This window comes from Suncus etruscus, chromosome 10 (genome assembly GCF_024139225.1).
Source record: "Suncus etruscus isolate mSunEtr1 chromosome 10, mSunEtr1.pri.cur, whole genome shotgun sequence".
NCBI lineage: Eukaryota > Metazoa > Chordata > Mammalia > Eulipotyphla > Soricidae > Suncus > Suncus etruscus.
This window is the reverse complement of record NC_064857.1, coordinates 44393840-44407730: the sequence shown is the minus strand read 5'-3', so window position 1 is coordinate 44407730 and position 13891 is coordinate 44393840. Positions and strand designations below refer to the sequence as shown.

At 33.4% G+C, this 13891-nt stretch overlaps 1 protein-coding gene across 1 annotated transcript in view; it reads right to left on the bottom strand.

Annotated features, from left to right (window-relative positions):
• LOC126020153 (collagen alpha-1(XXII) chain-like) overlaps window positions 1–13891 on the bottom strand; it is a 240502-nt gene that overhangs the window by 89968 nt on the left and 136643 nt on the right. The window contains exon 3 of the mRNA XM_049781619.1: window positions 4966–5043. Coding sequence (XP_049637576.1) covers window positions 4966–5043 — 78 coding nt within the window. The remainder of the gene's footprint in view (window positions 1–4965; window positions 5044–13891) is intronic.

The window sequence follows — 13891 nt, the reverse complement described above, 5'->3', positions numbered from 1 at the left end:
TAAAGAGTTACACTAAAAGGGAGACTTTATATATTTAGTTTGAACTATAGTTTCTTTTTTTTCTTTTTTTTTTTTTTTTTAGGGAGGGAGGCACACCAGTCAGTATTTGTGCCCTACTCCCAGTTCTGTGCTCAGAGTTTCAAAGTCCACAACATGAGTGCTTTACCCTTATACTATCTATCTGGTCCCTAACTTAGAATTTCTTTACTTCATATTTGCCTTATTCTTTGCAATTATAAAAAAACAAAAAAAATTTAAAGGAAAAACAAAGCTGTTATTGAACTGTAGAGAATTTTGTTCAACCAAAATTCTAACAACTTATTTTAAGAAAGTAAGGTAGTCTAAAAGTAGACATTTATAAGCTGACTTAAAATGCCTTCTTTTAAGTTTATCAAAAATTTCTAGGATGCTACAGAGCTACTGCATTCTCCTAGACCTTGACATTAGCCCTGATTGCTAGGGGCTAGGAGTAAATTGTGAGGTTATCTCCAATGTGAATGAGATAAGGCATGTTTAGGAGTAGAAGGACATAGCTTCATGAAAATCCAAGATCAAATCTAGGGCATAAGAAAGCCCCAGAGAAAAGGGAAGGTGGCTTTTATCTTAGAAATGCTTATCAGTAGTTATAAATAAATGTCCTTTTTGGGGAAATATGATAAATTATACATTTAATTATTTTTTGGCTGACTTTCTATTTCTTAAATACAAAAACAAGTAAGAAGGAACTACATTTTGCTTTACCTTATATTAAGGTTATTTTTAGTAAAGAAGAAATTGGCCTCTGGTTTTGCATTAAGATAATAGTAATATGTACATAATATTATATGATAACTAATAATAATATTGGGTTAGTTTGAATATTATAAAATTTAACTGTCATTTTAGAATTACTGACTAAATGAGTTTCACTTAAATAACTGCTATCATGCAATGATAGTCTGAATGTTTGTATACCCAACTAATATTTTGATGCTTAACACCCTCTGTGACATCTATAAAGATGAAATATTTGGGACGTGATTAGGTCCTAAAAACAGGACCATTGTAAGTGGAATTACTGTCTTTGAAATATTGCGTTCATTTAGAGTATTCTTGAAAAGGCTTTAGAGAAAATTCTATCATCTTCTTTTGTGTAAGTATGCAATGATCTTTTTACCTATCAATAATAAGTGATTCTTCATTAGACAATGTGAGTACCTTGATCTTAAATGACCCAACTCCACCACAATGAGAAATAATTCTATTGTGTCAAGTTTATGATGTCTTGAAATAACATTCCAACTGATTAAGGAAATGACAAACATGGTTGTCAAGAAATTGTTAATGCAATTTTAGATGCATTAATCAGATGTGTCATCTTTAGCAAAGACTAAGTAATATTAAAACACAAGGATTAAAAACTATTCTTTAAGGGAACTTGGTATAATGATAGCAGGATGCTGGCACTCTGGTGGTGGTCTGGTATAATAATACCACAAATGTAGAATAATTATATTGGTACTATTATTAAACAAAAAACACAATAGGGAGTTTGCCTTGCCTGCTGCTGAGCCCAGGATGGAACCAGTTTTTATCCCCGGCAACCTACATGGTCCTCTGAGTCTGCCAGGAATGATTTCTAAGAGCAGAGCCAGGAGTAACTCCAGAGTACTCTTGAGATTGGCCCAAAATCTCCTTCCCCCCCCAAAAAAAAACACAATAAATAATAAATTGGAAAGATACTTCAGGATTAAGATGCTTGCCTTTCACACAATAAACTCCAGTTAAATCCTCAGAACTGCACGTTTATGGCCCCCAGATAACTCCTAAAAGTGATCCCTGAATATAACAGGAGGGATCCTTAAGTCCAACCAGGTGTGGCCCCCAAACATAACAAATAGTAATGTAAATAAATTATAATCTTTTTAAACATACAATGCAAGGGTGAGGTGGAAAGAGTTGGGCACTTTAGTTGTGTTGAAAGTACAGTAACTGTGTACATAAAAATCATAAACCTTAACACTATTGTAATTTTTTATTACCCGAACTATAAACCTTTTTTAATTAGCAAAAATAAAATTTAAAAGTGATATTTAACTACAAGGGCATCATACTATAAAATGGAGTGTGGAGATATATTCTATATAAATAGGAACAAATTAAAATAAATGTGTTGAAAATAAAAATCTCATATTCACAGTAACTGAGGAAAGACACTTCTAATAAATTTATGTTCACCATGGAATTTATTTGCTCTATTTCTAGTCCAGATTACTTATCTTTCAAAGAAGTATGTCTATATTTTTAGATCTATTGAAATGGGGAAGGTTGAGGATGTTAGTAATTGTCTTTCATTTGAATGAAGGCCTAGATTTTGTTGATCCTAGTTATCTCAAACAAATGAAGTCACAAAATGTGCCTATGGATCTGGAGACTATTATGCTGAGTGAAATAAGTCACAGGAAGAGAGTAAACACAGAATAGTCTCACTCATGTTTGAGATTTTAGCAAAATAAAAGACAGTACGGTAATAATACCTAGAGAAAATAGAGATGAGGGCTGGAAGGACAGGACCATGATATGAATGAAGCTTATCACAAAGAGTTACAAGTGAAGTTAGAGAAATAACTAAACTAACAACTACCATGGCAATGATAGAGAGAGAAATACAATGCCTGCCTTGAAGATAGAAGGAGGGAGAAGGGAAATGGGGGACATTGGTAGCAGGAAAGTTGCACTGGTGAAGGGGTGTGTGTGTGTGTATTTTATGGCTAAAATCTAATTATAAACAGGTTTGTAACCATGGTGCTTAAATAAAAAAAATTAGATAAAAAGTAATAAAAAAGAAACTCCAAAAGTTTTAAAATTCTTAGAATTGCTATTTTTAGGAACTCTGCAAACTCACACATAAAAATATAACAGCTTGAAGAAGACTTAATAGACTTTATTTTTAAGATTATTTTATATTTACTTTTTGAAGTTTCATTTTTGTTCTCACCTATCTATTTACTGATTAAAGAAAGAGGAATAATGCATGTTTTTTTGCCCCAAATACATGAAAATATGTCTTCTCTGACCTCATGTTTTTTACCCCATCAGTTCACTTCTTACTGGTGCTAAAGTGTTCATTTTTTTCTAATCCACTTCTTTTGAAAACTGTAATTGCAAAACTTTCTTGATTTTAATGTACAGTTATTGGCCATGACCCTCTACTAAGATCCTTACATAACTTCTATTCCATATTCTCTTTCTCTCCCCCCCCAATGTGGTAATCTTGGTTCTAAAATGAAATAAAAGTAGAACCATGTTAATTGCTACAATTGTTTCAATGGCCCGTCTATGAAAACAACACAGATGTACAATAAATAGGTCAAGATGTTGTGATATGTACATATATTTAAGTCTATGTGTATAATACATATGTATGTATGTATACACGAATTTAAGTGTATACAACTGTTTATAAATGCTAAAATTATGAAGTTTGTTTTAATATGGATGAGACTGAAGGGCATTATGCTAGCCAAAATAAAAGTTGAATGAGAAAAAATTATATTTTATAAATCATAAAGCATACAAATTATTTCTGTGGCAATCAATTATTCAAATAACTCATATTTAAACTATATACCTAATATACCTAATATTATTATTAATATTTGGGGTTTATTTTATGCTAACAAACTAAAAGTAAATTTTATCTGTATCTGTATATAAATTGCTATGTATGCCCCCAGGATCTATCTTAATTCATACACATTCAATTTATTGATCAATACACATTCTTAATTAATACATACTAAGAATACATGTCCTTGTTTAATACATACTTAATTATAAGTCAGATCTTCAGTCACATTTGGAAAAATTTTTAACTCTTTGACATGTATATTGAATAAATAATAAATATACCTATTTTCATACTCAAAAAGAACAAGGATTTGTACTCATCCAATAATTCCTATTTTTTTTCTGTATATACACAGATGAAGATAATCAGTATTTATTCTATTTCCTTTGACTTATTTCACTTAGTATATGATATACATAAACATGTGCATATAGATATAACCTATAACTGCTTAGAACTTAGTTTCTGTATAGTTTGAACAGTATTTTTACTGTTTGGTGTTTTATATTTTGCTGAACTTTGTCTTCTCATTCTTGCTTAAGAATGAAACTTCTCCTCAAAACTTGATTACCATAAGAGATTCATATACATTTTTACAACACTATAGCCATAATAGAGGGATATTATCTCAATAAGTTCAAGTGTTATATACACAAAATTTTCTCTGTTTTGTTTTTATTTCAGGACCTTGGTTATTATGTAGTGCTTGTCTTTATTGCTGTAGTGCTTGTTGAATTTTTTGTTTGATTTTTCTTTTTGTATTTGTTGTGGTGCTTCTCTTCTTTTTTCCTTTCTTCCCTCAAACTGATGTTGAGATCCTCTAAGGACTCAGCCCATTTTCAGTTTGTTTGATTTTTACCCCATTTTATTGCTTTTCTCTTCTTCAAACGGAACCACATAACTTGAACCATCTTGATCCGTCTCTCAAATTGAGCGGGGGAAAAAGGAGAGTACCAAGACTAAACAGTTGTATGATCACTAAGTAGTAATAAAAATGATCAGACTAAAACACCAAAACCAAAGCCAAGGACAAAAAAACCGATACCCAATCTACAACAAGCTAGACACAGAGGGGACCACTTATACTAGCAGCCCCATGGGTAAGGGAGGGGATATGGGATGCAAGCTGGGAAAGGGGATGGAGGAAGGACAACTTTGGTGATGGGAATCCCCTGATTCAATGTTAATATGTACCTAAAATATTACTGTGAAAGATATATAGTCCACTTTGGTCAAAATAAAAATTATTATTATAAAAATTACCTTGAAAATAGAGTGTCCCTTAAGCTAGGTTCAGGCTACGTTTTGCTTTAGAAGGGACTGACTGTGGAAATTATGGTTTAATATGAACTCACAGGAGGGCCAGTAGCTCCAATGCCTGGGTCACCACGGTTTCCAGGAGAGCCAGGAATTCCAGGCATACCTCGTTCCCCCTAGAAGAGGAAAAACATAAGATCAAGATGTAAGTTCTGGAAGGAGAGAATCAATATATAAAGAAAATTGTGGACCAACATCCACCCACTCTCCCAACTGCTTTCTTGATTTAGAACTTTTCAAACACCTATCAGGGGTCTCAAATTCGCGGCCCGCAGGCTGCAAACGGCCCTCTGTACAACATTTTGTGGCCCTGCCCTAGAGGAATCTTTTTTTGTTTTGTTTTGTTTTAGTTGTTTGATTCACACCCCCCAATGTTCAAGGCTATTCTTCTTGCCCTTCTACACATCACCTAAAATCACATCGTTGTTCAGTCTACACAGAGGAACCACAACATCCACAGTTGCATAATCATACACAATTCACAGATGATTATGTCTTAGTCTTAGCCATGATTCCAGACGTGACTGTTACATATTATATCATTACCAAAGTGAACATATTTCACATGTAATTTTTCTACATGTTTCTATTCTGACATCACAAATTTTATCATGTACTCACATTTCACACTCGGTGACCAAATGGTCATTAATTAATCAATAATTTTAAAAGGGACTATATTTTGAGGATCAAAATATATTTTGATATATATATATATATATTTCCAGGTATTAAGAAAGTAAGAGATGACTAAAATAAAATATTTTCTTCAAGAATAAAACAAGTGTGAGCTTAAGTATTAAGTGCCTGGAATTAAATTCTGGCTTCAACACGTATTAACTGTGAACTTCAGGAAGTGACAAGTTTCTGTGCATCACTTTCTTCATTTCCAAGTGGTTGGTCGTACAAAGAGCTGGGTATCAGTAGATGGCTAATCAAAAGAAATGACACAGAAAGCACTCCTGACACAGTAGGAACTGCTCAACACAAGTCAGCTTTTTGGGTAGTTACTATTTTCTTGTGCCTTCCACATGTACTTTCATGGGAATAGAAAAAGAGAAGATAATAATAAAAATTGCCATTTCCTTCAAATGGTATATTTTCTTTTTCTTTTTTTTTTTTTGGTTTTCGGGCCACACCCGGCGGCGCTCAGGGGTTACTCCTGGCTGTCTGCTCAGAAATAGCTCCTGGCAGGCACGGGGGACCATATGGGACACCGGGATTCGAACCAACCACCTTTGGTCCTGGATCGGCTGCTTGCAAGGCAAACACCGCTGTGCTATCTCTCTGGGCCCTCAAATGGTATATTTTCTTATGCATAATTTCAAAATTCCAAACCTCTGAAGACAAAATCTGACATATACTGCAAAATCTGACACATACTGAAAGTGTCTATAATCCTTATTGATCCTTTTTATATACATATTTCTGATATGCTAATATAAAAGTACAGCTTTATGCATCACAGTAAATAAAATTATATTCATGGCCTATTATATATTATACAACCACTTTTTAATAAATTCCTCAGGTTCAAACACGAGAACACTGGAAATACACAGGCCTGGAAATGAATAGTGGTCTGAAGAATAATTCACATACACACACACACACACACACACACACACACACACACACACACACACACACACACCCACAAAGAAAAGTGGAGGAAGAAAAGGACTTTCAGGAGTTCCTCCATGATTTCTCTTAGTTTCTAAGAAGCAGCCAGTTTCATGAAAGTCCAGATGCAAATTGGTGACTTTCTCCCAATCCGAGTATTTAATATGAGGGAAATGACCACACCTGGAGGTGGGACCAGGTGTTCTCAACACCAATCCAAGGTGCTACATTCCAAGATGTTTCCAAGCAATGAGTACCAAGGTGTGGAGTTAGAAACAGAACAATCCCAGTAATCCCACAAACAATAATATAATAAAAAGACTGTAGTGTTACTTTTCTAAATTACCAAATGAATAAAATTCAAGTAGGAATAGTCCCAAAGATTTTGTGTATGGCAAAGAATAGTTTTCCGGTACTTAGTCATTTGATTCTCAGTTAAGTCTAACACAAATGATTGAATACCATAGTCAAGTCAATTAAAATATCTGATATATGACCATTGTATGATGAGTGTAAAGCACTTTAGAAGAAGGTTGTTATTGCAAGCCAATAGGATCTGTGCACTGAATTTTTTTAGGTAAATTTATTGCTAGCCATATTACTTTATTAATATTTATATTTTAAACATTAAAGAATCCCAGTAATAATTTTCCTAAAATATAACTTGATCACTACACAAAAAGTAGATATCAAAGTGCAAATGGGAGAAATAAGATAATGAATAAAGCATTTTGAAAAGGTACCATGAACCAATGAGAAAATGTAAATAAATAATAATATAAATTATAATAATAAATTAATTTATTTTACATCATATTATATTATATTATTAGTAGTTAATATTATGCTATATGTTATAATTTATTGAGCTGATAAATTATATTATATAATAAATTGACTATTAGTGAAATACATTCAAAACCCAAGAAGCAGAGTTACCAAATAGATTGGAAAACAAAGCCTAATTTTCTGCTATTTATTTATACATTTGAACTTGAATGTTAAGCCTAGGATCAAACTGAAGGTTGTAAAACAATCATATAGGCAGATGTAAACAAGAAAAGGCAGAAATTACCATATTCTATATAGCATAAAATATATTTTAAACTAAATAAAAACAGACAGAGACAGACCTTACATAATGCTCAAGAGTTTAGGGTTTAATATTTATTGACATATATTTATCAAGTAAAGAAACATCAAACAATATAAAGTAACAATGAGCAGCCCAAAAAATATCATATCCATGGGGTCAGAGAGATAGCATTGAGGTAGGGCATTTGCCTTGCATGCATAAGGATGGTTGTTCAAATCTCAGCATCCCATATGGTCCCCCAAGCCTGCCAGGAGCGATTTCTGAGCCTGCCAGGAGCGATTTCTGAGCATAGAGCCAGGAGTAACCCATGAGCACTGCCGGGTGTGACCCAAAAACCAATATATCATCTCCATCCAAAATCAGCAGTAAATTTTAACAACCTCCTCTCACCATTAATCAAACAGAGAAAAAATTCAATAAAAAAACAACAGACTTAAGTGAGAATTCTTAAGAATTCAATTTAATGAGATTTTTTCAGTACTATAGCAGCAAAAGATAAGTAAACATAATTTTCTAGTGTACATGATACATTCCCAAACAAATATCATATGGTGATAAATAAAAATATTTTGATAAAATCATAAAGATTAAAATCATATCCAGTCTCTTTTAAGATCAGAGTGGAATAATACTAGAAATCAACCAAAAAATAAATATAACATGAGAGATGAAATATTTTAGACTGAATATGTGCTATTGGATAACCACCAATCAATGAGTAGATTTTTATAAACTATTGAAACAAATAAAAATGAAGGCATAAATATAATATTAATGGCAAGGGAAAACAATAGTAAGAAATATAATAATAATGACTTGCATCAGAATATAAGAAATATACAAAATAGAACTATAAACACATTTTTTTTAGATTTTAGGCCACACCCGGTGACGCTCAGGGGTTACTCCTAGACATGCGCTAAGAAATCGCTCCTGGCTTGGGGGGACCATATTGGATGCTGGGGGATAGAACTGTGGTCTGCCTTGGGGAAGCCATTTGCAAGGTAAACGCCATACCTCTGCATCATCACTCTGGCCCCTATAATCATATATCTTATTCAACTAGAAAAAGAAGAAATTAAATCTTATTTTAGTTAAAGGAAAGAAATGATAAAATTAGAGTAGAAATAAATTAGAAATTAAAAAGTTCACCCAAAAGATCAATAGGACATATTGTTGATTTGAAATAATGAATACAGAAGGTGAAAAGAGTTCCAAATAAAATAGATCCTAATAGAACAACACCAAGACATATAGTAATCCAAATGGCAAAAAATAAAGAGAAAGATAAATTCTTTAAAGCAATAAGGGAGAAAAAAAACCCTCAAGTTCAAAGGAAGGAACATAAGAATTAAACCATATATCCCATTTGAAACAATTCAAGCAAGAAAACAGTGAAATGACATATTTAAGCCACTGAATAAAAAAAACTTCCAATCTAGAATCCAGTACCCATTGAAACTCTCTTTCATATGGGAGGAAGGGCTAAAAATATTTTTAGACAAAAATAGCCCCCCCCCAAAAATATAAAAAACAACATGCACTATTTGCACTTAACCAAACTGACTCTAAATGGACTACTCAGAGATGAACCACACAATCCAAACACACAATTATAACAACAACAACAGCAACCCTACACAATATAATAGCACAGCAACCCACTCTGTCAATAATCTCCTTAAATGTCAATTGACTAAAATTCCCCATTAAAATACAGAGAATAGAGGGTCGGAACAGCAAACAAAAACTGGATATATGCTGCCTGCAAGAAACACACCAATAAAAGGATGGAAATCAATTATTCAAGTCAATGAAAAACAAAACAAAACAAAAAAGCTGGGACAACCATTCTTATATTAGCCTAATCAAAAAAGTGCTCAGAGACAAAGAGGGTCACTACTTATTGATCAGGGGAACATTAGGTCAAGAAGTACTAAATCTGATCAACATTTATGCACCAAATGTAGAGCCAGCAAAATATGTAAGGCTTTTAAAATAATGAACACAAATGATAAACCCTGGCTTATAAAGGAAACATAGAACATTTTAATAAATAAATTTATTAATGAAGAGGAAAGTTATAATAGATAGCACAGGCATAAAAGATAATGAGACTACTCTGATCAATTTTGTGGCTATAAATCATTAATAAACTATATAATTGGATAAATGCTTAGAATCTTACCTTTTTCCAAGTTTGAGTCAGAGGAATAGAAATAAAGAGGAATAGAAATAAATAGAAATAAAGTTCAAATATAATTTGAACAAGTAACTTGAAACAATAATAAATGATATTTCCCAACATGAGTTTGCTCATCAGTTTTGTTAAACCTTCAAAGGTTCAAAACATATGTTCAAAAACATACTATCATTAAGCTTTTCCAAAATTCAAAAAATGATCATTCTTCCAGTTTCTACTGACATTATCGTAACACCAAAAAGCAGAGACCTCACACAAAATAGGAAGATTAGCATCTCTACTAAACATAAATACAATGGTGCTCAGCAAATTTTTAGCAATCCAAATTAATAAATGTATAATGTACACTATACATTGATATTTCAGTAATGCATCACTATATAATATAATAATCAGGTTGGAAATATTCTAAGAAAACAAGTCTGGTTCAACACTTAAAAAAGCTCTAGAGTAACATGCTACATCAAGAAAAGTAAATATAAAATTACATTTTTATTACAGTCTTCTGTCTAGCATGGAACATAAAAAATATTTGATTGAGGCATGGGGAGAGAGCTCACAGTTATAGAGCACATGAATTGCATGTGTGAAGTACAATTTATAGGCATTTCAGAGCCTGTGAGCACTGCTGGGTGTAGCTCTGGTGCCCCTGGAATTATTAATCTTGCTGATCCCAATAAGGACCTAGTCTTAACAGCATGCAATGCTGCTGAGTTTGAGAACTATAGTCAAGCTCTGTCATTGGTCCTGGACAACTGCTGGTAGTGACTAAGTACTGATGCCCTATACAAAGTACAAAAAACGAGCTCATATGACTAAATAAGAGATGAACAGAAATATTTTCACAAGATTCAACATTCATGTATTAGAAATGCTAAATGGAGATGAAAATAGTAATAGAAATAGCATAGCTCAACACAGTCACACACAAACATAACTTCAGCTAACTACATATTGACTTGATGAAAAACTTCAAGTCTTCTTACTAACAGTAAGAAAAATATAAAGATGGCCCCTCTCTTGCCACAATTATTCAACAGACTGTTAGAAATCATATCCACAGTACTTTTTGTTTTGTTGTGTTGTGTTTTGTTTTGGAACTACAACTAATGGTGCTTTGGCTCATTCAAGAGTTCTCTTGGTGAGGATTGGAGGAATATAGAAATAAAATGAAGTAGTTTGATATAAATGAGTCTGATGTGTGAGTTCGTTCTCTGTGCTCTTCCTGCTCAAGGAGACTATTTCATGATTAGGAAGTTTGCCACAAATAGTGGGAGAGGGTGTTTAGGTCAGAGAAGAGACTTCTTGTCAATGGTAGTTATAAATAATCCCTGGACAAGAACTGGGTACTGAAAGGTAAAGAGATATGCATGATACCCCTTCAGTAATAATATCGCAAACCACAGTGTCTAAAAAGGAATAAACAGGAAGATTGAGAGAAAGTGAGAGAGAGAGAAATGTTTGTCAGAGGCAGGCAGGTGGTAGGGCAGGAGGAAAACTTGGGATATTGGTGGAGAAAAATGTTCACTATTAAGAAGAAAATAAGGGGCTGGAGTGGTGGCAACAAGCAGTAAGACATCTGCCTTGCCCGCATTAGCCTAGGGACCTACTGTGGTTTGATCCCCAGGCATCCCATATGGTTTCCCAAGCCAGGAGCAACCTTTGAGCATCAATGGGTGTGGCAAAACAAAAACAAAACAAAAAGAACAAAATAAATAAGCAAATAAATAAAAAGAAGAAAAAAATCATGCAACTTGTCACTATGAGGATGGAACTGGAGATTGAAATGTTGAGTGAAGTCAGTCAAAGAAGGACAGATGCAGAATGATTACCCTTATATACTTCTTATGTAAAGAAGTATATGGTAAGGGAACAATAGACAAAGGCAACAGAACTTGACTGAGAACTTGTCTACAAAACCAAGCTTAGCAAGACTGGGAGGTACAAGGTAAATGGAAGAGAATCTGAAAACATGATGTCTGGAAGCACAAAGTCTGGTGGAGGATGTTGAAATAATATATGCATTAAATCTAGTATTTAACAGTGCTAAAAATTACAATGCTATGATTTAAAAATAAAAAATAAAATCCTGCCAATTATTTACCCATATATTCAACAAATACTAGTCAAATACTTAAAATAATCCTGATTCTCTGTTGGGTTAAATTTGCATAAATCTGTGTTTCCCAGTATGCCAAATTAGTGCTTGGCCTAGGTGGAGTATAACATATGCATTTTCTGAATGCTGGAAAGGAAGAATGCAACATATTTATATTATTTATGTATTATATTATACCATTAATGCCAGACATCTTTAAATTGGGGAAGACACTTGATAGAAAAAATTTCCCAGACTAGACAGGAATCTGAATCATATATTACTTTCTTCTGACAGGCATTTTATGTTTATGGACCACTGTTGAAACCAATTTTCCTAAAGGAACAGCATAACTTAATGAACTGAAACACTTAGAAAATGTCTCCAAGGGTAAAACAAGCAAATAACCTCAATGCTTTGTCAGCAAAAGCAATACATTCTGTGACTCTTGAAGTACAAAAAAAAAGAGCATTAGATTGAAACTCTACTACTGGATCTGCTCTGTCTTTAAGACATTCTAGGTCAGGTTAACATTGTCCAGGGAAAAGTATGTGAGAAAACAGAGAGTAAAAGATGAAGAATCATATTTATTTAGCAACAAACATATATCAAAACATCATGTCTGTCTAAAGATTTCCTTTGGAGGTTGCTTATATTTTACTTCTTTATATAGAAAACATAGATTCATAAAATGCATACCACTTGCTTTAAAGTTAACTATCTTGTAGGCCGCTGAGCTGAGATCTGAATTTGCTTCTCTATGAAGAAAATTCTATTTACTTTGCTAAAATGAAGTGTTACTAAATAGAAGAAAAGCCAAATTTGATAGCCTTTCTGTAGTTAAAAGCATTAGGGAAGGACTGAGGGGAATGCAAATAAAACCTTTCTTAACTCTCCAGGCCTCTTTCAGTCAGAAGTAGCACAAGATATACTGTATGCACTTTCTTACATTACCATCTCTCCTGCCTCATTTCTACTTCTTTCCCTCAGCAGCCCATATTGTGAATTCAAATTTCAAAATGAATTCAAAATTCATTGTGAATTCAAAATTAACTTCTTAATGCCAATTGATTATGCAAAAACTTGTTTCCAAATCCCATCTCACAGTTTAATATATCAAAAGTGGAACAGACACCTGTTTTACATATCTTGTATTCAAAATAGGTATCAGTATTTAATCTAAGGTGGGAGGATAATTTAGTATGAGTTGAATAAATTAAAAATTATTTGTCAATGGGATTTCAGTCAAGAATATTTACACCAGTTGCCTATATTTCAACTTTACTATCTACCATAATTTTTTACTAGGAATTTCTCTCTAAAGCATCATTATAGGATCAGAATCTCTCTTTTTTTTTTTTTTTTTTTTTTTCTTTTTGGTTTTTGGGCCACACCCGGTGACGCTCAGGGGTTACTCCTGGCTATGCGCTCAGAAGTCGCTCCTGGCTTGGGGACCATATGGGACGCCGGGGTTCGAACCGCGGTCCCGTCTCCTAGGCTAGCGCAGGTAAGGCAGGCACCTTACCTCGAGCGCCACCGCCCGGCCCCTGGATCAGAATCTCTTAAATCAAACTTGAGTGATGTAATAATCACTAATATTTATTCATCATGTATCTGTGACAAAATAGTCAACTATATTATTTTTATTAGATCATGTAATTTTCACACAAAATTCCAGAATATTGGGCTGAAAGAAATAACTAGAGAAAGAACATCTAAAACTATTTTCCTCCTCTACTATTCTAATAATCTCTTAAATTTTTTGTGAAGAGTTGGTCACACTCCTTTAGATCCTAAAGGCTTTTCTGTAGGAGGAGTTACATAACTAACACTAACACTGTGGAGTGAGAGGCTGGGGACATAACACTACTAGACAACCTCAACTGCTCCTGTGCAGTTGGATGAAAATTAATGAGATCCTCCTAGTCCCTGCTTCTTTTTCTC